General features: G+C 52.3%; 1 protein-coding gene across 6 annotated transcripts in view; it reads left to right on the top strand.

Annotated features, from left to right (window-relative positions):
- LOC129557971 (protein Shroom2-like) overlaps positions 1–27,359 on the top strand; it is a 150,281-nt gene that overhangs the window by 116,697 nt on the left and 6,225 nt on the right. For 4 of the 6 annotated variants that reach the window (XR_016036999.1, XM_088834512.1, XM_088834509.1 and 1 more), the window contains exons 6-9: positions 9,245–9,766; positions 13,864–14,385; positions 16,257–16,428; positions 26,585–26,857. Coding sequence is in view for 5 of the 6 variants with exons in the window: in XM_088834512.1 (XP_088690638.1) it covers positions 9,245–9,766; positions 13,864–14,385; positions 16,257–16,428; positions 26,585–26,857 (1,489 nt within the window). In the remaining variant the exon portion in view is untranslated. The remainder of the gene's footprint in view (positions 1–9,244; positions 9,767–13,863; positions 14,386–16,256; positions 16,429–26,584; positions 26,858–27,359) is intronic. The other 2 variants (XM_088834513.1, XM_088834510.1) reach the window with 1 other exon arrangement.

The following is a 27,359-nucleotide window of genomic DNA, read 5'->3' on the forward strand; positions in this document are numbered from 1 at the left end:
CAACCCAGGGATCGAACCCAAGTCTCCCGCCTTGCAGGCGGATTCTTTACTGTCTGAGCCACCAGGGAAGCCATAACTGTATTTTAATATCTTTTCCCACACAGTTTTCCAGAGTTCAGAAGTGGCCCCTTATTTTATAGGTTTGTTTCAGAGAGCCCAGGATTTATACGTATTTGGGGGTATGGTTCCCTAGGCTGTTCTGTAGCCTTTAGTAACATTTCCTTCTTTAAAAAAGAAAAAAAAAAAATCTGTTACTAATATTAGAGCATTTTTATTAAAAGCAGAGGGACTTCCCTGGCAGCCCAGTGGTTAAGACTCTCGCCTTCCACTGCAGGCGAGAATAGGTTTGATCCCCAGTTGAGTTAAGATCCCACATGCCGAGTTGTATGGCCCCCCCCCCCAAAATGTGAATACAGAAGATATAAAAACATATGGAAGTTCTGGAAGGCAGAAAGAAGACCGTGAAAATTGTCCTCAGGATCACATCCCCTTTGGGACATGTGATCACACTTTATATACTTGATGTAAACAGCTTTTTTTTTTTTTTCCTTGTACACCTGTGGGGCCTGGCATTCTTTAAGATCTGGCCGCCCAGTGGGAACACCGTGGACTTGCAGGGATGTGTTCCCAGTCTTTGCCAGTGGAAAATGCCTACCGCAGCAGGCAGACGTGGTGAAATACTCCTGCTCTCATTCATTTCCTTAGGAGGACAGTCCGGATGTGGAATTGCCAAGCAGTCTTTTGGAAAAGCTTTGGGACTTCCCCTGGTGGTCCAGGGGTTAAGAAACTGCCTTGCGATGCAGGGGGACACGGGTTCGATCCCTGATTGGGGGGATTGAGTGCTACATGCCGCAACAAAGACTCCAGGCAGCCAAATAAATAAATTAAAAACTTTTTTTTTTTTTTAAATCTGTGACTTGACAGGCAAATCTGTTTCATTGCATTTCCTTGGTGACTAGCAGAGTTGAACTTATCGTGTGTTATTATCTGTGCATTTGTATTTTTTCTTGCGTGCGTTATAGTTTGTGTTGCTTCTGACAGTGGGGACCTTTTTTTTTTTAAATTGGCGCATAGTTGATTAACAGTAATGCCTTAGTTTCATGGATACAGCAGAGTGATTCTGTATACACGTACGTGTGTCTGTTGCTTTTCAAATTCTTTTCCCATTTAGGTTGCTGTAGAATACTAAACAGTTCCCTGGGCTGTACAGTAAGTCTCCGTAGGCTATTCGTTTTAAATATAGCTGTGTGTGCATGTCCATCCCTACCTTCCCAGTCGGTCTGTCTCTCTCCCACCCTTTCCCCCTGGTAAACATGAGTTCGTTCTCTTAAGTCTGTGAGTCTGTTCTGTTTTGTAAGTCAGTTTATTTGTACCTTTTTTTTTAGATTTCACGTGTCAGCAATGAGATTTTTCTTTCTCTGTCTGACTGCAAATGGCATCGTTTCATTAAACCAAATAATCTTCCATTGTATATATGTACCACATATATCCATCAGTGGACATTTAGGGTGCTTCCACATCTTGCCTGTTGTAAATAGCGCGGCAGGGAATACTGGGGTGTGTGTATCCTTTCAGATCGTGTTTTTCTCTGGATATGTGGCCAGGGGTGGGATGACAGGGTCATACACTAGCTATTTTTGGTTTTTGAAGGAACCTAAACATTGGTGGCTGGTGTCCGTGTGCATGGTAGGTTGTCTCCAACTCTTTGCCACCCCGTGGACTGCAGCCCACCAGCCTCCTCTGCCCATGGACTTTTCCAGGCAAGAATACTGGAGTGGGTTACCCTTTCCTACCCCAGGAGAAGGCTGGTTAGGGTTAGTTTTTTTTTTTTTTTTTTTAATTAAAGTGTAGTTGCTTTACAGTGTTTCAAGTGTATAGCAGAGGGCTTCAGTTATACATATAGATTATTAGATTATCATGAGATACTGAATATAGTTTCCCTGTGCGTATATGGTAGGTCCTTCTTGTTTCTATGCATGCTAACGTGTCTCTGTTAATCCCAAACTTCAGATTTATCCCCACTGAGGCCTGTTGTCATCTTAATTTTGTTTTGTATGTCTGTGAGTCTGTTTCTGTTTTATAAGTAAGTCTGTTTGTATCATTTTTTTTAAGATCCCGCACATAAGTGATATCATATGATATTTGTCTTTCTCTGCCATACTTATTTCATTTAGTATGTTCATCTCTAGGTCCATCCATGTTGCTGCAAATGGCATCATTTCCTTCTTTTTTTTCATGGCTGAGCAATATTCCACTGTGTGTATGTGTGTGTGAGCAATATTCCACTGTGTGTATGTGTGTGTGAGCAATATTCCACTGTGTGTGTGTGTGTGAGCAGTATTCCACTGTGTGTGTGTGAGCAATATTCCACTGTGTGTGTGTGTGTGTGAGCAATATTCCACTGTGTGTGTGTGTGAGAGAGCAATATTCCACTGTGTGTGTGTGTGTGTGAGCAGTATTCCACTGTGTGTGTGTGAGCAATATTCCACTGTGTGTATGTGTGTGTGAGCAATATTCCACTGTGTGTGTGTGTGTGAGAGCAATATTCCACTGTGTGTGTGTGTGTGAGCAGTATTCCACTGTGTGTGTGTGAGCAATATTCCACTGTGTGTGTGTGTGTGAGCAATATTCCACTGTGTGTATGTGTGTGTGAGCAATATTCCACTGTGTGTGTGTGTGTGAGAGCAATATTCCACTGTGTGTGTGTGTGTGTGTGAGCAATATTCCACTGTGTGTGTGTGAGCAATATTCCACTGTGTGTGTGTGTGTGAGAGAGCAATATTCCACTGTGTGTGTGTGTGAGAGAGAGCAATATTCCACTGTGTGTGTGTGTGTGAGCAATATTCCACTGTGTGTGTGTGTGAGAGCAATATTCCACTGTGTGTGTGTGTGTGTGTGAGAGAGAGCAATATTCCACTGTGTGTGTGTGTGCAATATTCCACTGTGTGTGTGTGTGTGTGAGCAGTATTCCACTGTGTGTGTGTGTGTATGAGCAATATTCCACTGTGTGTCTGTGTGTGTGTGTGTGTGTGTGTAGAGCACATCTTTGTTATCTATTCTCCATTCATCTGCCAATGGATATTTAGGTTGCTTCTGTGCCTTGGTGCTGCTATTGGAGTCCATGTATCTTTTCAAAATAGAGTTTTCATCTTTTCCGGACATACCCCCAAGAGTGGGATTGTTGGATCATATGGTAGCTTTTGTTTTTTTGACAGTGCTATATAACTTAGAGGATCTGAGTTTCAGTTCAGCCCAGGAATTGAACCCCCGGCCATAGCTTTGAGGGCTTCCCTGGTGGCTCGGCTGGTAAAGAATCCGCCTGCAATTCGGGAGACCTGGGTTTGGAAGATCCCCTGGAGGAGGGAAAGGCTACCCACTCCAGTATTCTGGCCTATACAGTCCATGGGGTCACACAGAGTTAGACACGACTGAGCGACTTTCACTTTTCACAGCAGTGAAAGTACAGAATCCTAACCCCTGGACCACCATGGAATTTACTGCCCGCCCCCGCCCCGGACGTCAGGACTTTGAATGACAATCTGTGGAGGTGTCCTTGGTTCACAAGTGGATGGTCACAAGGGACCATTGGTCTTGCTAGCAGCTCAACAGAGAGGGGCAGAAAAGTAACTAAAACCGTTGTTTGAAAAACCTCCCCAGACCCTCCCCCATGTAAATGAAACCCCTCCCTGAACATTGTCATCGCCTGCAGGGTGCTTCTCAAAACCAGCGGTTACATGTGTTTGTATGTTGCAAAAATTAATATCTTCCTTGACTTCTGGACCAGGGTTCAGCAGACTCCAGCCCAAGGCCCTGGGCCAGGGTACGGGAAGTCTGTCCGGGTGGAGGACTGCAGGTTGGGCCCTGCCGACTTGGTACCTGGGGCCTACCTCACTGAGTTTTTCACACAATGATGATCTATCTAGTTGGGGAGAGACAATGCCGCGCCAAGGATGAAAACTGCAGGAGTAGCTTTTCATATCCCATGTGGGTAGAAAATCAAGTGAGAAGGAATCAGGGAAGGAAGGATCCATAAAGCAGAGCTTCCCAGCAGAGGCGTGACCTCCAGATGCCTCGGGGCGTTCTCCCGGACGCCCCTGCAGGTGGGCATTTCGCCCCGGCCCCCTCTGTCTCTGCGCCCAGACCTGGCTTTGTGATGGAGAAAGTTTGAGGACAGCTTAGATGCACATGTCTAAAATCATCACCCATCTTCCCTCAAGGGAGCACTGTCAAAAATTGGAGAAGCGGGGTTCAGGCTCAGACAGGATTGACTGAGACGTTCACATTTGGAAGGCTGGAATTCCTGATGGCTGTGCCATCCTTGTTTCCTGGATATAGCAAGAAATATACGAATCTCACATCCCTCTTAGAGGAGCTTTGCTAGCACAGGGGGAATTGCTGCCTTCTCTGGGGAGACCACAGCACATCCTGTCTAAGGCACTTTGCAAATGTGCAGTAAGTCAGTTCTCTCCGACTCCAGTTGCATCCGACTCTGTGACCCCATGGACTCTAGCCCGCTGGCTCCTCTGTCTGTGGGAGTCTTCTGGCAAGAATTCTGCAATGGGTTGCCATTCCCTCCTCCAGGGGAATCTTCCCAACCCAGGGATCAAACCTGCATCTCTTAGGTCTCCTGCATTGACAAGCGGGTTCTTGACTACTAGTGCCACCTGGGAAGCCCCAAGGCACTTTGCAAATAGAGCTCCTTTTTAATTACTCTTTTAAACGTGAATTCAGATGGACAAAGGCACTTAGATATTAGCAATAAATTGTAGCTACTTTAATTCTGTGTTTCAACGAGGTGGTGGATATTTATTAAACAATAGGTACTTGAAGCTCAGCATTCAGAAAACAAAGATCATGGCTTCTGGTCCCATCACTTCTTGGGAAATAGATGGGAAAACAGTGGAAACAGTGTCAGACTTTATTTTTTTGGGCTCCAAAATCACTGCGGATGCTGACTGCAGCCATGAAATTAAAAGACGCTTACTCCTTGGAAGGAAAGTTATGACCAACCTAGATAGTATATTAAAAAGCAAAGACATTACTTTGCCAACCAAGGTCCGTCTAGTCAAGGCTATGGTTTTTCCCGTGGTCATGAACAGATGTGAGAGTTGGACTGTGAAGAAAGCTGAGTGCGGAAGAATTGATGTTTTTGAACTGTGGTGTTGGAGTAGACTCTTGAGAGTCCCTTGTACTGCAAGGAGATCCAACCAGTGCATTCTAAAGGAGATCCATCCTGGGTGTTCATTGGAAGGACTGATGGTAAAGCTGAAACTGCAATACTTTGGCCACCTCATGCAACGAGTTGACTTACTGGAAAAGACTCTGATGCTGGGAGGGATTGGGGGCGGGAGAAGAAGGGGACAACAGAGAATGAGATGGCTGGATGGCATCACCGACTCAATGGACATGAGTTTGAGTGAACTCCGGGAGTTGGTGATGGACAGAGAGGCCTGGCGTGCTGTGATTCATGGGGTTGCAAAGAGTCGGACACAACTGAGCAACTGAACTGAAAATACGTACCTATTTATTAAAGAATAGGTACCACTGGAACTTCCCTGATGGTCCAGTGGTTAAGACTTGGCCTTCCACTGTAGCGGGTGTGGGTTCGATCCCTGGTCATTGAGCTAAGATCCCACATGCCTCGCCGCCAAAAATGCAGGACATAAATAACAAAAGCAGTATTGTAACATATTCAATAAAGAGTTTGAAAATGGTCCACATCAAAAAAACATTTTTTTTTTTAGGAAAAACAAAAAAATTGGTACCAGGTGGTTTTGAGTGGGTTTTCAGATGCTAGATTTCAGGAGTTTTAGGAAGAAAAAAAAAACGTTCAAGTGTTTGCTCAGCTCTTTGGGATGAAACACTGGGGCGGCGTGTGCGAGTTGCCGTGAATGAAGTTTTACTGTCTTGTAAGACACGCGATGGCTTCAACGGGAGGCAGGCCCAAGGATGGCTTTTCCCTGGCCGACCAGAGGTGATAGTGGGCGACAGGACACCTGAGCCAAGAGTCACCCTTCTCTGATTGTTGTCTAATGGCCGTTCCGTCTTTTGTACGCAGATACCTGCTGGACTGTGTATTGTCCTCTCTGAACCATCCATTGCATCGTTCAAGCTGTTTGGATAACTTTTTTTAAAAAATCAATGACTTTATTTTTGGCTACACTGGCTCTCCGTTGTTGGATGGGCTTTCTCTAGTTGTGGTGAAGTGGGGGGCTACTCTCTAGGTGTGACGCTTGGCTTCTCTTGTCGAGGAACTCCCAAGCTGAGTAGTTGTGGCCCCCCGAGCTTCGTTGCCCCACAATGGCAGGTGAAATCTTCCCGGCCCCCTGGGGATTGAACCCATGTCCTGTGTCCCTGGCATAGGCAGGCGGATTCTTTTTTTTTTTGGCAGGCGGATTCTTAACCCCCCCCACCCCCCGACCCCAGCAGGAAAGACTTCACCTTCCAGCTGTTGCCTGCTCTTTACTTTTAGTATTTAATGCTGATATACAAGGGTACCTTTCCTAGGCTGTTTGAGTTGGCAGAATTCAGGTTAACTGTCATTGCAGCAGACTGACTTCCCCAGACTGCTCAATATGTGAACGTTTCTTTTCTCAACATGATGCCTATTTTGATTGGTTTTTCTGGCCTCCCTGTGTGGCTTGTGCCATCTTGGTTCCCTGGCCAGGAATGAACCCAGGCCCTCTGCAGTCAAAGCACCGAGTCCGAACACTGGACCACTAGGGAATTACCTGTTGTATTTTTTTTTGCTTGTTTGTTTTAAACTAAATTCCCTAAGTTGGGTTAATATTTTATTAATCAGGAAGTGAGTGAAGTCACTCAGTCATGTCTGACTCTTTGCAACCCCATGGACTGTAGCCCACCAAGGTCCTCTGTCCATGGGATTTTCTCCAGGCAAGAGTACTAGAGTGGGCTGCCATCGCCTTCTCTGGGGGATCTTCCCAACCCAGGGATCAAATCCAGGTCTCCCACATTGTAGGCAGATTTTTTTACCCATCTGAGCCACCAAGGGAGTCAATTAAGCTGGAAGTAGAGAACAAACCTGACCCCTTGCGGGGCCCCGGTGGGTGACTGGTGATCTAATGTGCTCGCCCAGTTACTGAACCCTTTGAGCTGCTGTCTCTGGACTCACGAGCGTGGTGGTTGCAGTGTCTGGCCCCAGCTAGAGGACAGGAGACTGTGGGGGAATTGGGTGGGGGGAGTCCGTGGTCTCCTGTAGACCAGCCATGGAACCCGGAAGGAACCTTTCTCCTGAGGACACAGCAAGAGAAACACGCCTAGGGAACTCAGCTCTCAGTGCAGCCGCCTGGATGGGGTGGGGCTGGCTGCGATGGCAAGGCCTAGAGCAGACGCACCTCCTGGGCGCCGAGCCTGTGCTGGGTGTGTGTGCAGAACTCTCCCGTCCCACACATCAGTCAGTAGGTGACAGCTTCTCTTGCATTTGTGCTCTGCCTGCTGGCTGGCTGATCACTGCCCTCTCGTGGAGTCTCCTCTAACAGCCCTGAGGTCGTCTCAGCTCTTCCTATGGACGGAAGGGTCCGTCCGAGGCTCATTTGATGGTTCAGGTCAGAAGAGTGTTTTAGGACAAAGCAGCAGACACACGGCCGACTCATTTGTTGGGAGTTTGGTTTTTGTAGCACCCACGAGCTTTAATTATGTCCTAGATATATATATATACATGTACAATATATACATAAAGCTTCAGCTTCCCTGGTGGCTCAGATGGTCAAGCGTTTGCCTGCAATGCGGGAGACCTGGGTTCTATCCCTGGGTTGGAAAGATCCCCTGGAGAAGGGAACGGCTACCACAGAATTGATGCTTTGGAACTGTGGTGTTGGAGAAGACCCTTGGACTGCATGGATATCCAACCAGTCCATCCTGAAGGAAATCAGTCCTGAATATTCATTTTAAGGACTGATGCTGAAGCTTTCATACTTTGGCCACCTGACGTGAAGAGCTGATTCATTAGAAAAGACCCTGATGCTGGGAGAGATTGAAGGCGGGACGAGAAGGGGACGATAGAGGATGAGTTGGTTGGATGGTATCCTTGTCTCAATGGACGTGACTTTGAGCAAGCTCTAGGATTTGGTGATGGACAGGGAGGCCTGGCGTGCTACAGCCCATGGGAGTCACAAAGAGTCAGACACAACTGAGAGACTTCACTTTCATATGCACGTACAGAATGCCTGTGTGTGTTTTGCCAGGGTGTGTGTGTGTGTGTTTGTGTGTGTGTCTGTATGCATGTTAAGTACTTGCTAGGGAAAGCTAGAACTGGGTATGGAAATAGATGAAAAGTGAAAGTGTTCGTCACTTTCACCGAAAAGTTGTGTCTGACTCTTTTCGACTCCATGGACTGTGTAGCCTGCCAGGCTCTGTCCGTGGGATTCTCCAGGCAGGAATACTGGAGTGGGTTGCCATTGCCTTCTTCAGGGGATCTTTCCAACCCAGGGATCGAACCCGGGTATCTTGCATTGCAAGCAGATTCTTTACCTGCTGGAATCTCCTTTGTCCTCTCTACTGCAGGCAGATTCTTTACCTGCTGAGCCAAATGCCTAAGAGTGTGAAAAAGATCAATGCCTTGGTGCAGCTTCCAAAACAAGCATTCTTTGTTTTTCTGATATTTAATCATAGGCTGCTGGTTTAAAAGGTTTTGTTAATGTATTTGCTGCTGTCTTAATGTGAAAGTGAAGTCACTCAGTCGTGTCCGACTGTTTGCAACCCCATGGACTGTAGCATACCAGGCTCCTCCTTCCATGAGATTTTCCAGGCAAGGGTGCTGGAGTCAGTTGCCATTTCCTTCTCTCTCCCCAGAAAAGGTTTTATGCCTTTGTATATGGCAATTTTCTGAAATAAGTCCCATAAAAATACTGTTGCAGTGTGAAAGGAGTATTTCTCCGTATCACCGTTTAAGTATTTTCACGCCCAGGTTTTGTTTAATGTTTGTGTGAATTGTATTTTGCCTCCATATGGCAGTGTGTGTGCCCATGTACGTGGAGCCGTGTGTGTGCCTCCTCTGCCCTGGTATGACATGCCCGAGTACCGGCTAGTGTGTGTTTGCATCTGATGTCTGCCCATTTGCAATTGCAGCGGGGAGTGGCGTGGGCAGACACGGGTGGATTTAATTCCTTAAAGTCATTGAAGGGAGGTTGTCCGTGCCCTTGACGGAAGGGCATAGTCGGGTTCTGGGAGGAGAGGGTTCCCTGGAACCCTTGGGTCAGTCATTCTTCTTCCTTGCTTCCCCTAGACACGCAGATGGTCAGCGTGCGGAGGACCGCCCAGGAGCACCGCGGGACCCCCGGCAAACCTCTGAACGCCCTGGCGCCCGGGAAGGGCCCGAGGTGTCCCTGGAGGCCCGCGGCCGGGCGGGCACGCTTCCTCGCGATTACCGGTGCCCGGAGCCAAGCACGCCCCTGGAGCCGCCCGCCCGGGGGCAGGAGCCCCGGCCCCTGAGCGCCGCCGCGCCGGCCCGGAGACCCGCCCTGCAGAGGCCACCGCCGCCCAAGCGCGAGCTCCGGCCGCCGCCGCCGGGGGGCGCGCCCGGCCGGCCCCGCACCTCGGTGGCCTCCCTGGAGGCGGTGGACGCGCGGTGCGCGCGGCGCGCGGAGGAGCCCGCGGCCCGGCCCCGGCGCTCCCCGGCGCCCCCCGCCCCGCTCCGGGCCCTGCAGACCTCCGCCATGGACACCTCGCGGTCGCCGTCCCCGCAGTTCGCGCCGCAGAAGCTGACGGACAAGCCCCCGCTGCTCATCCAGGACGAGAACGCCGCCAGGTAGTGTCTCTCCCTACCTGCTCAACTGCGGGAGGGTCCCGTGCATCCTCCCGGGGTGTGACCCCCTCCCCCCAGCAGCCTTGATCCCGCCCCCCACGCTGGGCCCTGGGACTAACACGGAGAGGACCCCCGCAACCTCCCACGCCCTCCAGTGGTCACTTGGATTTTTAACTTGCTGTCGACTTTCCGGCCCCGCAAGGGCCAGAGGGTCAGCATGAGGGTCACAGTTCAGTCGCTCAGTCGTGTCTGACTCTTTTGAGACCCCACGGACTACAGCACACCAGGCCTCCCAGTCCATCACCAACTCCCAGAGTTTACTCAAACTCATACCCACTGAGTCAGTGATGCCGTGCAACCATCTCATCCTCTGTCGTCCCCTTCTCCTCCCGCCTTCAGTCTTTCCCAGCAGCAGGGTCTTCTCCAATCAGTCAGCTCTTTGCATCAGGTGGCCAAAAAGTATTGGAGTTGCAGCTTCATCATCAGTCCTTCCAGAGCATTTGCAGGACTGATCTCCTTTAGGATGAACTGGTTGGATCTCCTTGCAGTCCATGGGACTCTTAAGAGTCTTCTCCAACACCACAGGTTAATGACAATGAAATAAAACCTGTTGCTTAGTTGCATCCTGTGGGGCTAGCTGCTAGCAACCTAGACAGCACAGAGTATGGGTGTTTTCATCATCCCGTGAAAGTTCTGTCTTGACTCTACAGTTTGAGACGCTTGCCTTTGGTGGTGATGGATCTTCCCTGCTGTCGTGCGCGGGCTTTCTCTAGCAGCAGTAATCAGGGGCTTCTCTTGTCACGGAATTCGAGCTCAGTAGTTGCCGCGCCCAGGCTTCGGCTCTCAGAAGGATGTGTGATCTCTGTGGACGAGGGTTCGAACGCGTGTCTCCTGCATCGACAGGTGGATTCTTTTACCCGTGAGCCAGCAGGGAGGTCCCTGAACTTAATTTTACCCCCGAAGACAGCGCCACATGGACGTTAACTGAGAGCATCCTGAGTTCCCCCAGGGGTGGAATGGCAAGTGCAGCTTCATCTAGGGATCATTCTAAATGCAGCTGGCACTTAAAGATCCTTTTTACACACGGAGGAGCTCTGAAAGGGAGGAGAAACGATGCAGTGGTTTGAGTGAAGGGTGGAGTGTGTGAGAATGTTGTCGATGAGCTGACATGGGCCTCTTGGTTCTCGGACCCTGGTCTGGGACCTGGTGGGCTCCTCTGAGGAACGTGGCTGAGTGTTTGCTCAGTACTCCTGACCTGTGCTGACTTTAGGAGGTGGAGGGGAGTGGTTTTCATTTTTGTCCTTGCCCCGAGAGAGCGTGGATTTCCTCACTGTTGTCTTTTCCAAGAGTCTGAGAGGAGTTTCCACAAGCAGCGGCAGTACTTCTTGACAGTTCCGAGTAGGGGCCTCTTGACGCATCCACTGGGCTCCCATCATGTATATCATTTTTGGGGACCACAGAGGTTTTCTTGAACCAGCGTCCTTTGCTGCACTGGCCATCATAGAAGGCCAGGTTCTGGTCAAAGGAGCACAGTGGTGGGGCAGATGGTAACCATGCCACCCAGGAGTTTCCTACCAAGAAAGGTGGTTACCGTGTATCGAGTTCAGTGTCCCCCGACCCCAGGGCTGATGTTACAGGTTGGTTGCCGCCTGAGAGAGTGGAATGCTTTTGAGATCCACCGTGAACTTTGAGCCAGGTTTCATGAACGGAGACCTGCTCCATGCCCGTCATCAACTGTCAACCAGACAGGGAGTAAAACACATCAGACAGGGCCTGCGAGCTGCCTGGTGTTTGTGCAGAGCTCAGAGATTTGCTCGGGGCTCCCCTGGTGGCCCAGACGGTAAGGAATCTGCCTGCAGTGCTGGAGACGTGGGTTCGATCCGTGGATCGGGAAGATCCCCCCGGAGAAGGAAATGTAACCCACTCCAGTATTCTTGCCTGGAGAATCCCACGGACAGAGGAGCCTGGCGGGCTACAGTCCATGGGGTCGCAGAGAGTCGGACCCGCCTGAGGGACTCACACAGACATAACTGCTCTTCTTTTGTCTGTCTGCCTGCTGACTGATTTCTTGAGTGCTGCCTCCTCTCCCTCCGTATCCCGTATCTCTCCCTTTCTGGTTACCTCTACTTGGGGAGCCAGCCAGGGCACAGAGCAGCTCCTTTGTCCAGAGACATGCCTTCTCGAATTCAGCAAGTGGGTCCTGGAGATGTGTGCCAGTCCAAGGCAGGGATGCAGAGAGCAGGAAAGTGCAGCCTTCCCACCCTGGGGGCGATTTTAGAGAGTAGTCACTCGTTCGGAATAAAACATCCACTCCTGTTCTGAAAGCGGGAAGTGGGAATCTTTGAAACCTTGGACATTCTGAGGTTGGTTTATGTGTTTGCTACAAGGTGGGGCCCCTGCCCAGCAGCAGGCATGAGCCTGAGATTTGACGGCTCACAGAAGCCTTGGGCAGAGTTTTCCTGGAGCCTGTTTGTGGGTTTGGAGTGTGTGTCTGTGAGGAGGGAGCCCACCACTTCAGGGTCATTGAGTCACCTCAGGCATCTTAGGCTACAAGACTCTGCCTGTGGGCGGTGTGGTTTATCAGACTTAAGGTCGCATGCCAGGGGCTTCTCTCATAGTCAGTAAAGAATTTGCCTGCAGTGTAGGAGACCCAGGTTCTATCCCTGGGTCAAGAAGACCCCCTGGAGGAGAGCATGGCAACCTACTCGAGTATTTTTGCCTGGAGGAATCCCAGGGACAGAGGAGCCTGGCGGGCTACAGTCCACGGGGTCGCAGAGAGTCAGATACGACAGAACCACTAGAGAGACGGACAGTGCCATGCGGGCTGAGGGCTCCCTTGGGACTGGGTGCTGCTGGGGACCAGGCTCTCTGGGCAGAACCGCCCAGACTCACCTGGACGGAACCTGGAGAGGGGCCCGGGCCTGGCCCACACTGCGTCCTCCACCCCTCCGGGTCCCGCTTCCTGGCAGGAATGTAGCGACCAGGTGGTGGTAGAGGGAGCAGTTTGTCAAACTTCCTGAACGTGCAAGTCTGCACGGGTTTCAAAAGGAGAAGTAGCTGTGCTCAGGAATGACCTGGAAGACCTGGTTTGTCAGAAAGGGTGGCACAAGCTGCAGAGGATTTGTTTCGATTGCTTTGTTGGTTTTTTTTTTTTTCCAATCAAGTTTCCCCACAAAGCGAGGGTTGGGGTAGAGATGTAAATACTTGCTGAGTAGGGCTTCACTCTTGACTCACCTGGTAAAGAATCCACGTACAATGTGGGAGACCTGGGTTCCATCCCTGGGTAGGGAACATCCCCTGGAGAAGAGAAAGGCTACCCACCCACTCCAGTATTGTTCAGTTTCCATTCTGGCTCAGCTGGTGAAGAATCTGCCTGCAATGCAGGAGATGTGGTTTCGATCCCTGGGTTGGGAAGATCCCCTGGAGAAGGGAAAGGTTACCCACTCCAGTATTCTGGCCTGGAGAATTCCACAGACTGTGTACAGTCTATGGGGTCGCAAAGAGTTGGACACGACTGAATGACTTTCACTCACTCCAGTATTCTTGGGCTTCCCTTGTGGCTCAGCTGTTAAAGAATCCACCTGCAATATGGTAGAGCTGAGTTTGATCCCTGGGTTGGGAAGATCCCCTGGAGAAGGGAATGGCTACCCTCTCCGTTATTCTGACCTGGAGAATCCCATGGACTACCATGGGGTCGCAAAGAGTCGGACACGACTGAGCAACTTTTACTTAACTTCAAGTCGCTAGTAGGTGGGGAGGGTTTCTCCACATGGAGGGAGAAGAATACAATGAAGAGCGGTCTTGCCCGTGTTTTCCTGCTTGGGTGCGATGCTGGATTTTTCCTTCTGAAGTCGAACACCTTGAGGCAGAGGAGGGTCAAGAGACCCAAGTTGGGGGGCCGGAGGCGGGAACTCCTAGACCTTGTCTCCCCAATCCTGGAACCTGTGACCTGCATGGGCCCATCTTTTGAGTTGGGCTTCCCTGTCTGGAAGGCATCCCCCTGCACCATGGGACCAGCCAGTTTCCTCATCTGAGTTCTGATCGTTGAGTTGTGCCTGGGCCCACGGCGTGTCTCCAGCAGAGGACCCTTATCTTGGCAGAATTGAGCGGGTGATGGACAATAACACCACGGTGAAGATGGTGCCCATCAAAATAGTGCACTCGGAGAGCCAGCCGGAGAAGGAGAGCCGCCAGGCGCTGGCCCGCGTCCCCGAGCTGCCTCTGCTGCCCCGGGGCCTCGAGCGGGACCAGATCAAGACGCTCAGCACGTCGGAGCAGTCCTACTCACGCTTCTGCCCCTACAGCCGCCAGGGCGCCGAGCCCCAGCCCCCCGCCGGCACCCCGGGGCCCCCCGCCAAGGAAGGCCGGGCCTCCCCTCCCACGCTCAGCTATGTGAAGGCCAAAGATAGGACCGCCGACGATCTCAAGTCGGAGGAGCTGGCCCGCGAGATCGCCGGCAGGGATAAGTCACTGGCAGACATCCTGGACCCCGGCGTGAGGATGAGAACCACCATGGACCTCATGGAGGGCATCTTCCCCAAAGACGAGCACCTCCTGGAAGGCGCGCAGCAACGGAGGAAGCTGCTGCCCAAGGTGCCCTCACCCAGGACGGCGGAGGAGAGGTGAGTAGACCACCCCACCCTTCCCTGTGTGCGGTTCTAACCTCTTGGGCTTCCAGGGCGAGGGGCCAGGAACGTATCTCTTTATCCGTTCTCATGCGTGCTCTCTGGTGACAGATTTCTCCATAAGTGCTTGGCACTTTGGGTATTTTTTTTTTTTTGACACCCTCCCCAAATTAAAGGTCCATTCTGGGGACCACGACATCAGTTGGGCAAAGATGGGAAAAGGCACGTTTCTAGCGATGCCCATGGGGCTTTTTCTCTGCTCTCTGCCCTTGGGACACTTGGCAATGTTGGGAGATGCTTCTAGTTGTCGCCCCTGGGAGAGTGGAGGTCAGGGTTGGTACTCGTTGACCTATGGGGCACAGGTCGCCCTACCCCACCCCAACAAACAGCGGTCCACAACCAAAGGTCACTAGTGCAGAGGTGCAGGGGCTTGTTACAGAGGAGTGAAAGCGGAGCCTATGGAGGATATGTGTTTACAGAAGAGGCCTTCTGTTGTTATGTATTTAGCTGGGGGGGGGGTGAATTTGCTGTAATTCATTCTGTATTGAGGGTGGGGAGGGAGCTTCCCTGGTGGCTTAGATGATAAAGAATTCACTAGCAATGGGGGGCAGAGACCTGGGTTCGATCCTTGGGTCGGGAAGATCCCCTGGAGAAGGGAAGGCCACCCACTCCAGTATTCTTGCCTGGAGAATCCCATGGACAGAGGAGCCTGGTGGGCTGCAGTCCATGGGGTCGCAAAGAGTCGGACACGACTGAGCGACTTCACTTAACATTCACATTTGGAGGCTGGAGGTCACGGATGGCAAGTGACATTTCTTGCTTGTTGTTACGGCCGGAGATACTATCATTTCAGACGACTCCAGGGGATCTTCCCGATCAAAGAATGGCCACCCACTCCAGTATTCTGGCCTGGAGAATCCCACAGAGAGAGGAGCCTGGTGGGGTACACTCCCCAGGGGTCACCCAGAGTGGGACGTGACTAAGAGTTTTGCATGTTTCGTTCTGTAAAGGACCCTCTCTAGCCTCTTGTATTCAGTCACCTGCCCACAAAGGTACACCTGCTTACGTCTGTCCTGTTGGTGACATGGTCTCGGCGAGCATCGCTGCTTGACAGTAGGCGGGAGCACGAATGTCATGTAGCAGACAGGGGCTCAGAGGCCGCAAATGTGGCTGCTGGTGGAAGGACGCCCGGTGAACTTGGGGCCTGTGGCCACACTTGCAGTGGCAACAGACAGCTCCCCATAGACCTCAGGCTCCCCGAGAAAACTGTCTGTACCCTCCTCCCCCACAGGTGGGGCTTTCTGTACCATTTGGCAGGGGATTCTAGTTCTGGGTGGCTTCCCTGGAGGCTCAGACTGTAAAGCATCTGCCTGCCATGTGGGAGACCCGGGTTCGAACCCTGGGTCAGGAAGATCCCCTGGAGAAGGGAATGGCAACCCACTCCAGTATTCTTGCCTGGAAAATCCCATGGACAGAGGAGTCTCAGGGGCTACAGTCCGTGGGGTCGCAAAGAGCTGGATACGGCTGCGCGACTTCACTTTTCAGTTCTGCCCTTAGCACCTACCCTTTCCACACTTCTTTTGTTTGCTTGGCTGATTGATTTATTTTTTTTTTTCCCGCATACCCCCTAGCATGTGGGATCTTCGCTTCCCGACTAAGGGATCAAACTCTTGTCCCCTGCGTTGCAAGGCAGAGTCTTAGCCTCTGGACCACCAGCGAAGCCCAATCTGTCCCTGCTTCTGCTATCTCCTCTCTTCTGGCTGGTATCCTTTCATCAGCCGCACGGTTCACAGGTCCCAGCCCAGGTTTCAGGTGCGTCTGGGGGCACACGATCAGAGCTAATGTGGACATTCTGTTCGGTTCCCCAGGAGGGAGGAGACCAGCGTGCTGGCGGCCGCACCCTTGGCCACCAACTCCGCCTACTACAGCACGTCGGCCCCCAAGGCGGAGCTGCTGATCAAGATGAAGGACCTGCAGGAGCAGCAGGAGCCAGAAGAGGACTCAGGCAGTGACTTGGACCACGACCTGTCAGTCAAAAAGGTAGGGAGGCCGAAATCCGGATGAGAACGTGCTGGCGGGAGGCAGGTGGTGGCCCTCGGGTCCACCCCCAGCCTGGCCCCGTACCATGCGCCGTTTGTGTTGGGCAAGATGCTGACATTTGGGCCTGTGTGTGAAGCCCTGTGTGGGAGAGTCTTCTGTCCTAAGGAGGTCTCTCCACAGGACCTCCATGCTATTGCTCTGTCGTAAGATCCAGTGTCAAAAGAACTTGGTGGCCTCCAGTCTCTTTTCATTTTAAGGTCAACCGATAATGTCTCTTTTATACCAGTTGAAACCCAAGTTAACTATATCACCTTCAGCAGGGTCCATACCGTCTTTGAGTACTGATTTCAGATTCCTGTGATCAGGTAATAAATCAAACAGCAGATCATAAAGGGCTGTGTTAACCAAAAAGCAGCCCTTGTTCAACTCCAGAAACTAATCCAGGCCCTTGGGGATACAGCAGCAACACGCAGAATAGTCATTCCTTCCCTGAAGACACTGTGTTTTTGTTTTTTTTTTCTTTAACATTTTTATTTATTTATTTTTATTGAGATATAGTTGACAAATAACATTATATTAGTTTCAGGTATACAAAATAATGATTTGATATTTACATGTACTGTGAAAGACTTAAGATTTACTCTCTTGGCCATTATTTTTAACAATAAGCTTTCTAACCTTTTCTTCCTGTCTTCTTCTGGGATACAGTTGTACACAATTTTGTGTACATTGTTCACTGATCATTTTCTTCTGCATGGCCACGTTTGTTGACGCTTTCTGTACTGGTTTCTGCGTGGACATAAGTTTTCAGTTTTTTGGTTATATACCCCAAAGTTAGATTGTTAGATTGGTGGTATGGTCAGAAAGGCAATAAAACACTTCCTCAGGCTCTGTATCAATCCAGAGGGGTGGGATGGGGTGGCAATTATCCTTCAATAGAAAAAACAAAAACAAAAAAAAGCTTCCTCTGTGAGACTGAGAAAGGAGCCTGTGGGCTGCTACTGGATGTCTCAAGTGTCATATCCAAGGAGTCATTGCTAAATGTGATGTCATGAACATTTTCAGCTATGTTTTCTTCTCAGAGGTTAATAGTTTAGGTCTCTTGTTTAGTTCTTTACCCGTTTTGAGTTAATTTTTGTATCTGGTATTAGGTTCAATTTCATTCTTTGCATGGGGAGATCCAGATTTTCTCGCACCATTTGTTGAAAAGACTGTCCTTTACATACTTGAATGGTCTTGGCACCCTTGTTAAAAATCACTTGACCATGTACGTGAGAGCGTATCTCTGAGCTTTCTGTTCTATTCCATTAGTCTGGATGTCTTTTTAAAAAGTTATTTATTTGGCTGCAGTGGGTCTCAGCTGTGCCATGTGAACTCTTATTTGCAGCATGCGGGATCTAGTTCCCTCACCAGGGATTGACACTGGGCCCCTGCATCGGGAGCGGAAGTCTTATCCGCTGGACCACCAAGGAAATCCTTCTGTGTCTTTTTTTAATGCCAGTGCCATGTTGTTTTGATGAATGTAGTTTCTGCTCCTGCTGCTAAGTCGCTTCAGTCATGTCCGACTCTGTGCGACCCCATAGACGGCAGCCCACCAGGCTCCCCCGTCCCTGGGATTCTCCAGGCAAGAACACTGGAGTGGGTGCCATTTCCTTCTCCAATGCGTGAAAGTGAAAAGTGAAAGTGAAGTCCCTCAGTCATGTCCGACTTTTAGCGACCCCATGAGCTGCAGCCTACCAGGCTCCTTCGCCCATGGGATTTTCCAGGCAAGAGTACTGGAGTGGGTTGCCAGGCACTGTGTTTTTGCAGCACAAAAACAAACACACAATACAGGGCCCAGTGGGCCACGCCTGGCCCCAAACCTGCTGTTGTCAATAAAGTTTTATTGAAAGACAGCCAATTCATTCATTTACATACGGCCTCTGCATATTGTATTACATGTGGCCTTACATATTGTATTACGTTTATTAAGCCGTGTTGAGTAGTGGCTGTGTGGCCTCTGAAGTCTAAAATATTCACTGTCTGGCTCTTTACAGAAAATGTTTGCACACATATAATCGGTCCGAAAAGGAAAACAGGGTGAAGGCATACAGAGCTAAAAGGAGTGTGATTGTAGAGAAGGCTCTGATGAGGTCATGATGCAGAAAAACCTGGAGTGACATGAGGGAGTGTCCGGTTCTGTCAGGGACTGGGGTGGGGGGCGGGGGCACCACGTACAAAGGCCCTGGGGTAGGAGATATGTGACATGTTGGGAAGGCAACAGAGACCGCTGTGGCAAGGAGAAGGGGCGATTGTAGATGGAGGTCAGGGAGCCGGGGGTGGACCCAGGGGGAAGGGGGATGGGAGGTGAGGTCAGGGAGCAGTGGCTGAAGCTGTGTGGACAAGAAAGACGGAAGATGGAACAGGAGGTCAGGGCCTTGGGGCGGGGGCTCCGTGGAGATTTCAGAGGCGAATTGGACATAACAGTCTGGGACCCATGGCCGGAGCTGTGTGTACAAGGATGGGGAAGCTTGCACTTGAGGTCACACAGACCCGTGGCCGCAGCTGTGTGGACAGGGAGGAAGACGATGATCGCAGAGGACGTCAGGAACCAGTGACTGGAGACGTATGGATAAAGAACAACAAGACTGGAGCGACGGTCAGGCTGCTTGAGCCGCAGCTATGTAGATGAGGGACGATTGGCCATAACGTCGTAAGACAAGTGGCTGGACCCGTGTGAGCAGGGATACAGAGGTTTGGAGAGGAAGTCAGAGACCAGTTGGCGGGAGCCGTGTGGACACAGAGCCAGAGGATTGGAAAGGAAGTCAAGGACCAGTGGCTGGAACTGTCAGGGACGGGGGGCCAGTGCCCTGTGATCAAGAGAGGATTGCAGTTCAAGTCGATGGCCACTAGATGGAGCTGTGTAGACAAAGGGGAAAGTTAAAGAAAGCGAAGTCGCTCAGTCGTGTCCAGCTCTTTGTGACCCTATGGACTGTAGCCCACCAGGCTTCTCTGTCCATGGGATTTTCCAGGCAAGAGTACCGGAGTGGGTTGCCTTTCCCTTCTCCAGGGGATCTTCCCGACCCAGGGATCAAACCCTGGTCTCCCACATTGCAGGCAGATGCTTTACTCTCTGAGCCCCCAGGGAAGCCCATAGACAAAGGGGAATGCGAGATAGAGTGAGTTTCTGGAGCTGCGCGGACAACAAGGGCGATTGGAGATGTGGCCAGACCAGTGGCTGGGGCCTGAAGGAGGAGGAGGTCAGGGACTCGTGTCCGGAGATGTTTTGACAAGCTGGTGGAAGGCTTAGCGATCAGTAGTCAAGGGAGACCAGTGGCTGCTGCTGTGTGAAGAAGGATGAGGCGGGTTGGAGATCCAGTCGGGACAGAGTGGTTGGACCTGGGTGTGCAAGGAGCAGAAAGGCTGGAGATGAAGTCAGCAGCAACGTGGCCAGACCTGGGTGCATACGGATTAGGAGGTTTGGAGATTTTTAAGTCAGAGATCGGAGGCTGGGGCTGTGTGACAAAGAAGAGGCAGAATGGAGAGACAGACGGGGACGAGTGGCTCGAGCTACTGGGCTAGAAAGAAGCAGCTCTGGCCGGAGGTCACGGTTTGACAACTGGACCTTTGTGGGCAAGGAGGAGGAATGTTGGAGAGGAGGTCAGGAACCAGTGAGCGTGTGTATAAGGAAGAGCAGGATGGGAGAGAGGGATCAGGGCCCCGCAGCTGTCGCTGTGTAGCTGAGGAGGGAAAATAAAGTCATAGGCAGGCGGCTGGACCTGTGCGAACAAGGATGAGAGGAACGTTTGTAGATGAAATCAGGGACCTGTGGCTGGGACTGTGGGAACCAGGAAGAGGAGGATTGTGGTTCAGGTCAGTGAGCACCAGATGGAGCCGTGTCGGCAGAATGGAAGGGGTTTGAGAGACCAGCTTAGGGACCGGTTGCTGTGGCTTGTGTAGACAGGGAGGAGGACGCTTGCAGAGAAAGTCAAGGGACAGGTGGCTGGAGTTGTGTTGACGTGGAGCGGGAAGATAGGAAGAAAGGCAGGGACCAATGGCTAGAAGCCCTCTGCACCAGGCCGAGGAGGAGTGGAGGGAAAGTCGGGGAACAGTGGTTGGAGCTTTGGGGACAGAAGAGGAGGTCTGGAGATGCACTCTGGTGGTCGTGCCTGATGCTGTTAGGTCGAGGAGGAGGAAGATAAGAGATGAGGTCAGGGACCAGTTGCTGGAGCTGTTTGGACACGGGGCAGAAGGCTTGGAAAGGTAACTGAGGAGCGGAAAAGAAACCAGTGGCTATAGTCTCTCTGTACAGGGAGGCGGAGGACTGCGGATTAAGACAGGCAGCAGCAGCTGGAGCTGTGTCTACAGAAAGGACAATTGGAGATAATGTCAGTGATGGGGGGACACGCCTGTGTGAGCAAGGATGCGGAGGTTCATCAATTAATAACTCAGGGACTGCTGGCTGGGACTGCGTGGACGTGAATGAGGAGGAGTACAGTCCGGCTCAGTTCAGTTCTGTCGGTCAGCCGTGTCCGACTCTTTGCGACCCCATGAACTGCAGCACGCCAGGCCTCCCTGTCCGTCACCAACTCCCTGAGTTCACTCCTACCCATGTCCATCGAGTCGGTGATGCCATCCAGCCATCTCATCCTCTCGTCCCCTTCTCCTCCCGCCTTCAGTCTTTCCCAGCATCAGGGTCTTTTGCAGTGAGTCAGCTCTTTGCATCAGGTGGCCAGAAGTATTGGAGTTTCAGCTTCCGCATCAGTCCTTCCAATGAACACTCAGGGCTGATCTCCTTTAGGATGGACTGGTTGGATCTCCTTGCAGTCCAAGGGACTCTTAAGAGTCTTCTCCAACACCACAGTTCAAAAGCATCAGTTCTTTGGCAGTTCAGGTCAGTGACCACTAGATGAAGCCGTGTAGGCAAAGAGAAAGGGGAATGGGAGGCAAGGTGAGGGGCCAGTGGCTGGAGCTGCATGGCCAAGGAGGAGAGGGATTGGAGAGGAGATCATTGACTTGTGGACAAGGAGGAGGAGCACTGGAGAGGAGGTCAGGCACCAGTGGCTTGGCCCGTGTTGAGAAGGCGTAGGAAAGGTTGAAGGTCGGGAACTCATGGGTGTATCTTTGTGGACACAGAGAAAGAGGATTGCAGATGAGGTCAGGGAACGGTCACTGGAGCAGCGTGGGCTTGGGGCAGGATTGTAGAGGGAGTCAAGGACAGGTGGCCGGAGATCTCTGTACGGGTAGGAGCACCTCCGGTGACAAAGTCAGGGACTGGCGGCTGGAGCTGTGTGGACGAGGATGAGCAGGACCGCAGTTTAGGTCAGCGACCACCACAAGGACCTGTGTGGAAAAGACAGCGTGTTGTGGGAGACAAGCTCAGGGGCAGTGCATAGAGTCAACACGCACAGTTAACTCGTGGTGGGTCTGTGAGGTCGCCAGGGACCTACGGGTGCCGCTTTTGTGACCGCCAGAGGTCAGGAACCATTGGCTGGAGCTGTATGGACAGGGTTTGATAAGATGGGAAGGACGGCCAGGACCAGTGGCTCTGAGTTACTGGAGATGGGGTAAGAACAGATGATGGGCTTCCCGTGTAGCTCAGTTGGTAAAGAATCCACCTACAATGCAGGAGACCCGGGTTCAATTCCTGGGTTGGGAAGATCCCCCTGGAGAAAGGAAATGGCAACCCACTCCAGTATTCTTGCCTGGAGAATGCCCATGGACTGTAGCCTGCCAGGCTCCTCTGTCCATGGGATCGCAAGAGTCGGACACGACTTAGCGACTAAGAATAGATTGGAGAGGTCAGAGGTGTGTGGACTAGGGTGATGGAAAATTTGAGACAAGGTCGGCGACTTGTGCCTAGCTCTCTTGGCAGAGGCGGAAGAGGATTGTAGGTGAGGGCAGGGACCAGTGACTTGGAGCTGTGTGGATTCGGCAGAGGAGGCCGTGAAACATGGTTGGGGCTCAGTGTTCAGGGAGGTAATGATTCCTAGTCAAGGAGAGGGCTGGTGGCTCACGGACTGCTGTGTGCAAGGATGTGAGGACAGCTGCACCTCGCGCCTCTGACCACTAGATGGCCATGTGGAGAAAAAAGGGCCGCTCATGAGAGAGGTGGTCAGGGACCAGTGATGGGAGCTTTGTGTTCAAGGAGGAGGCTGATGGACAGGTGGCCGGGGCCCCATAGATGCAGCTGTGCAAACACCAGGAGTAGTCACGCAGCGCAGTGGCTGGAGCTGTGTGGACAAACAAGAGGAAGATTGGAGAGTAGGTCAGGCACTGGCCACAGAAGCTGCGTGAAGAGGGGAAAACAAAAGGCAGGGGGGGAAGTTGGTCGCACAGTCACGTCTGACTCTCTGTGACTGCAGGGACTGTAGCCAGCTTGGCTCCTCTGTCCGTGGGATTCTCCAGGGCAAGAATACTGGAGTGGGTTGCCATGGCCCTTCCCCAGGAGATCTTCCCGACCCAGGGATTGAACCTGGGTCTCCTGCATGGCAGGCAGATTCTTTACCCACTGAGCCCAGTACAAGAGGGAAGGACCGACTGGGCATAAAGTCTGGGAAATAAGGCCAGAGCTGTGTGAACAAGGATGTGGCGTCTTGGAGATGAGGTCAGGTACCAGTGGCTAGGATTGTGAGGGCAAGGATGAAGAGGACTGCAGTTCAGGTCAGTTGAATCAGTTCACTTACATAGCCACTTAGACAAAAAAGAATGGCGGTGCTAGACAGTGCCGTGCAGACAGAAGGAATGGCACTGTGTAGACAAAATAAATTGTGTGTGGATGTGAGAGCTGGACTGTAAAGAAAGCTGAGCCCCGCAGAATGGATGCTTTTGAACTGTGGTTTTGGAGAAGACTCTTGAGAGTCCCTCGGACTGCAAGGAGAGCCAACCAGTCCATCCTAAAGGAGATCCGTCCTGAATACTCATTGGAAGGACTGATCGTGAAGATTGAGGCAGAGGAAGAGACGGCTGGATGGCATCACCGACTCGATGGACGTGAGTTTGAGCGAGCTCCGGGAGTTGGTGATGGACAGGGAGGCCTGGCGTGCTGCGGTCCATGGGGTCGTGGAGAGTCGGACACGACTGAGCGACTGAGCTGAGCTGGAGGGTGAGGACGACTGCAGTTTAGGTCAGCGAGCTCTAGACGGAACTGTTTAGCAAAGAGGAAGACTCATGAGAGAGAAGGTCGGGGATCCGTTCCCGGCCCTGTGTGTGGACCGGGAGGAGCGGGCATTTGTGAGTGGCCAGGGACGTGTGGGTGCAGCTGTAAGAACATGAACAGGAATGGATGGGGGTTCAGGGACCAGTTCCTGGAGCGGTGCTGACTTGGAAGGAGAGGACTGGAGATGAGTTCGGTGACCTGTTACTGGAGCTGTGTGGACGAGGAGGAGGACATCTGGAGAAGGGACCAGCGGCTGGAGCTTCGGGAACACGAGGCGGGGGAGGATCGGAAAGCAAAGTCAAAGAGCAAGTGGCTAGGGCTCTCTGTGCCCGGAAGAAGACGGTTGTACGGGTGGACAGGGACCTGTGGCTAGAACGCTCTGTACCAGGAGGAGCACAGATAAAGTCCGGTTCCCGTGCCTGGAGCGGTGTGTTCAAGTGGAAGGAAGCCTGCAAGATAACGTCAGGGACAGGCGGCCGGATCTGCGTGAAGGAGGATGGGGAGGTTTGTAGATGAAGTCGGTTGGGGGCCGTGTGGACAACAAGAGGAGGCTCGCAGATAAAGTCAGCCACCGGTGGCCGCAACAGGGCGTTACAAGTAGGAGGAGGTTTCGAGATAAAGTCGGGGACAGGCAGCCCGACCTCTGTGAACAGGATGGGAAGGCTTGTATGTTACGGAGAAGGCAATGGCAAGCCACTCCAGTACTCTTGCCTAGAAAATCCCATGGATGGAGGAGCCTGGTGGGCTGCAGTCCGTGGGGTCACTGAGGGTCGGACACGACTGAGCGACTTCACTTGCACTTTTCACTTTCACACATTGGAGAAGGAAATGGCAACCCACTCCAGTGTTCTTGCCTGGAGAATCCCTGGGACAGGGGAGCCTGGTGGGCTTCTGTCTCTGGGGTCACACAGAGTCGGACACGACTGAAGTGACTTAGCAGCAGCAGCAGTGGCTGGGACTGTGTGGACGAGGGTGAGGAGGATCGTAGTTGAGGTCAGAGACGTCTAGTTTAGCCATGTAGATAAAGACCTGGCCGGGGGCTTCCCAGGAGGCTTAGTGGTAAAGAACCCGCCTGCCAATACGGGAGGTGCAGTTTCGATTCCCGGGTCTGGAAGATCCCCTTGACCAAGAAGTGGTGACCCACTCCAGTATTCTGGCCTGGGAAACCCCGTGGACGGAGGAGCCTGGCAGGCTGCAGCCGATGATTCGACGGCCATTCATTGGACGTGACTGAGCACACCCGCAGACTCACAGGCAGTGAGGGATGAGGCTGGAGCCACGTGGACACGGAAAAGGATTATAAGGTGGGGAGTATTCAGGGATCCGTGGTTGGAGTTGGGTGGACAGGAATGGGACAGGGTTGCAGAGCAGGGCAGGGGTTTGTGGCTGAACGTGTGTGGACAGGGAGGAATGGCTGGAGGTGAGGTCGGGGGTCGTGGGGGTGCTCTGCTGACAAGGCGGCAGAGGACTGCACCATCAAGGCGGCAGAGCACTGGCTGGAAGCTGAGGGAACAGGGAGGCGGAGGCGGCTTCCCTGTGAGGTCATCGACTACCAGATGCAGCCGCGTAAACAGAGGGGAAGGGGGCTGGCAGATGCGGTCAGGGACTTGAGGGCAGGGAGCGGCGCAGACAGGACGGGAGAGACGCTGGCTGAGGACGAGGTCAGGGACCAGTGGCTGGGATGTGTGGTCAAGGAGGGAGGAGGGTTGGAGGCCCGTCAGGGACCCGTGATGGGCGCTTGTGGGGGTTAAGAAAAGGGAGTAGGATGGCAGTGTTGAACTCCCTGTGTCACCCCGCAGATTCCTTCTGGCTTTTTCCGTATCGTAATGTGCGTGTTTCCACACTACTTTCTCCATTAGTCCCACCATCCTTCCCCCTGACCCTGTCTTTTCTCTCTGGGTCTGCATCTCCACTGCTGCCCAGCAAATCGGTTCATCGGTATCATCTTTCTAGATTCCGTATATATGTGTTAATATATGGTATTTGTTTTTTGTTTTTTCTGATTGACGTCACTGGGTATAAAAGGCTCCGGCTTCATCCACCTCATTAGAACTGACTCAACTGTGTTCCTTTTCATGGGTGAATAATAGTCCACTGTCTGTATGTACCATGGCTTCCTTATCCATCCACCTGCCGATGGACGTCTAGGTTGCTTCTGTGTGCTGCTGCTGCTAAGTCGCTTCAGTCGTGTCCGACTCTGTGCGACCCCATAGACGGCAGCCCACCAGGCTCCCCCGTCCCTGGGATTCTCCAGGCAAGAACACTGGAGCGGGTTGCCACTTTCTTCTCCAATGCGGGAAAGTGAAAGTGAAGTCGCTCAGTCGTGTCCGACTCTGTGTGACCCCATAGACGGCAGCCCACCAGGCTCCTCTTTCCCTGGGATTCTCCAGGCAAGAACACTGGAGTGGGGTGCCATTTCCTTCTCCACCCCTGTGCTAGCTGTTGTAAAAAGTGCTGCAATGAACAGTGAGGTACTTGTGCCTTTTTTAGTCATGCTTTCCTCAGGGTATATGTCCAGTACTGGGATTTGCTAGATCATATGGTTGCTTTAGTCCTAGTTTTTTTTTTTTTAAGAACTTTCCATACTGTTGTCCATAATTGCTGTACCAATTTACAGTCCCAGTAACAGTGCAAGGGAGCTTCCCTCGTGGCTCAGCTGGTAAAGAATCCGCCCACGAGGCAGGAGACCTGAGTTCGATCCCTGGGTTGGGAAGATCCCCTGGAGCAGGGAAAGGCTACCCACTCCAGTGTTCTGGCCTGGAGAATCCCATCGACTGCATAGTCCGTGGGGTCCCAAAGAGTCAGACACAGCTGAGCAGCTTTCTGTTTCAAACAATGCAAGAGGGTTTTGCTTTTTTCCACAGCCTCTCCAGCATTTATTGCTTGCAGTTTTTTTTGATGCTGGCCTGACATTTGTTCATGCGCAACAAGCTGCTGACGGGCTCGCAGGCCAGGAGGTGCAGGGGGGGCGTCTGGGTCGGCAGGGCCATGACTGAGTCCCGCACGCTGTACCCACAGCAGGAGCTCATCGAGAGCCTCGGCCGCAAGCTGCAGGTGCTGCGGGAGGCGCGGGAGAGCCTGCTGGAGGATGTGCAAGCCAACAGCGCGCTGGGCGCCGAAGTAGAGGCCCTGGTCAAGGCCGTGTGCAAGCCCAACGAGTTTGACAAGTTCCGTATGTTCATCGGGGACCTCGACAAGGTGGTGAACCTCCTGCTGTCGCTGTCTGGCCGCTTGGCCCGCGTGGAGAACGCCCTCAACAACCTGGACGACAGCACGCCTCCGGGCGATCGGGTACTCCCCGGGAGGCAGGATCGGGGGAGGGCCCGTGGGATGTGGAGGGAACGCCTGGAAGCCTCGCTGGGCCGGCTGTCCAGCTGGTTGCAGAAGGTCTTGTTCTCTCTTGCTGTCTCCCTTCTCGTAGTGGGGAGTTGCTCCGAGACTCCCCAAGTTGTTCAGTTACCCAGTTGGGTCTGACTCTGCAACCCCGTGGACCGCAACACACCAGGCCTCCCTGTATATCAGCGTCTCCCCGAGTTTTACTCAAACTCACGTCCATCGAGTGGGTGATGCCATCCAACCATCTCATCCTCTGTCATCCCCTTCTCCTCCCGGCTTCAGTCTTGCCCATCATCAGGGTCTTTTCCAGTGATTCAGTTCTTGGCCAGAACATGCTAGCATTATTTTATATGTTCAGACTCACGTCCGCTGAGTCGGTGATGCCATCCACAGGCTTACTAGTTAGCATCGTGGACACTGAGGGAGTCCCCCACGGGGGACCGTGCCTGTGGTCCTC

The sequence above is a fragment of the Moschus berezovskii genome, chromosome Y, assembly GCF_049115385.1.
Source record: "Moschus berezovskii isolate FMDL1 chromosome Y, NW_MosBer_1.0, whole genome shotgun sequence".
Classification (NCBI taxonomy): domain Eukaryota; kingdom Metazoa; phylum Chordata; class Mammalia; order Artiodactyla; family Moschidae; genus Moschus; species Moschus berezovskii.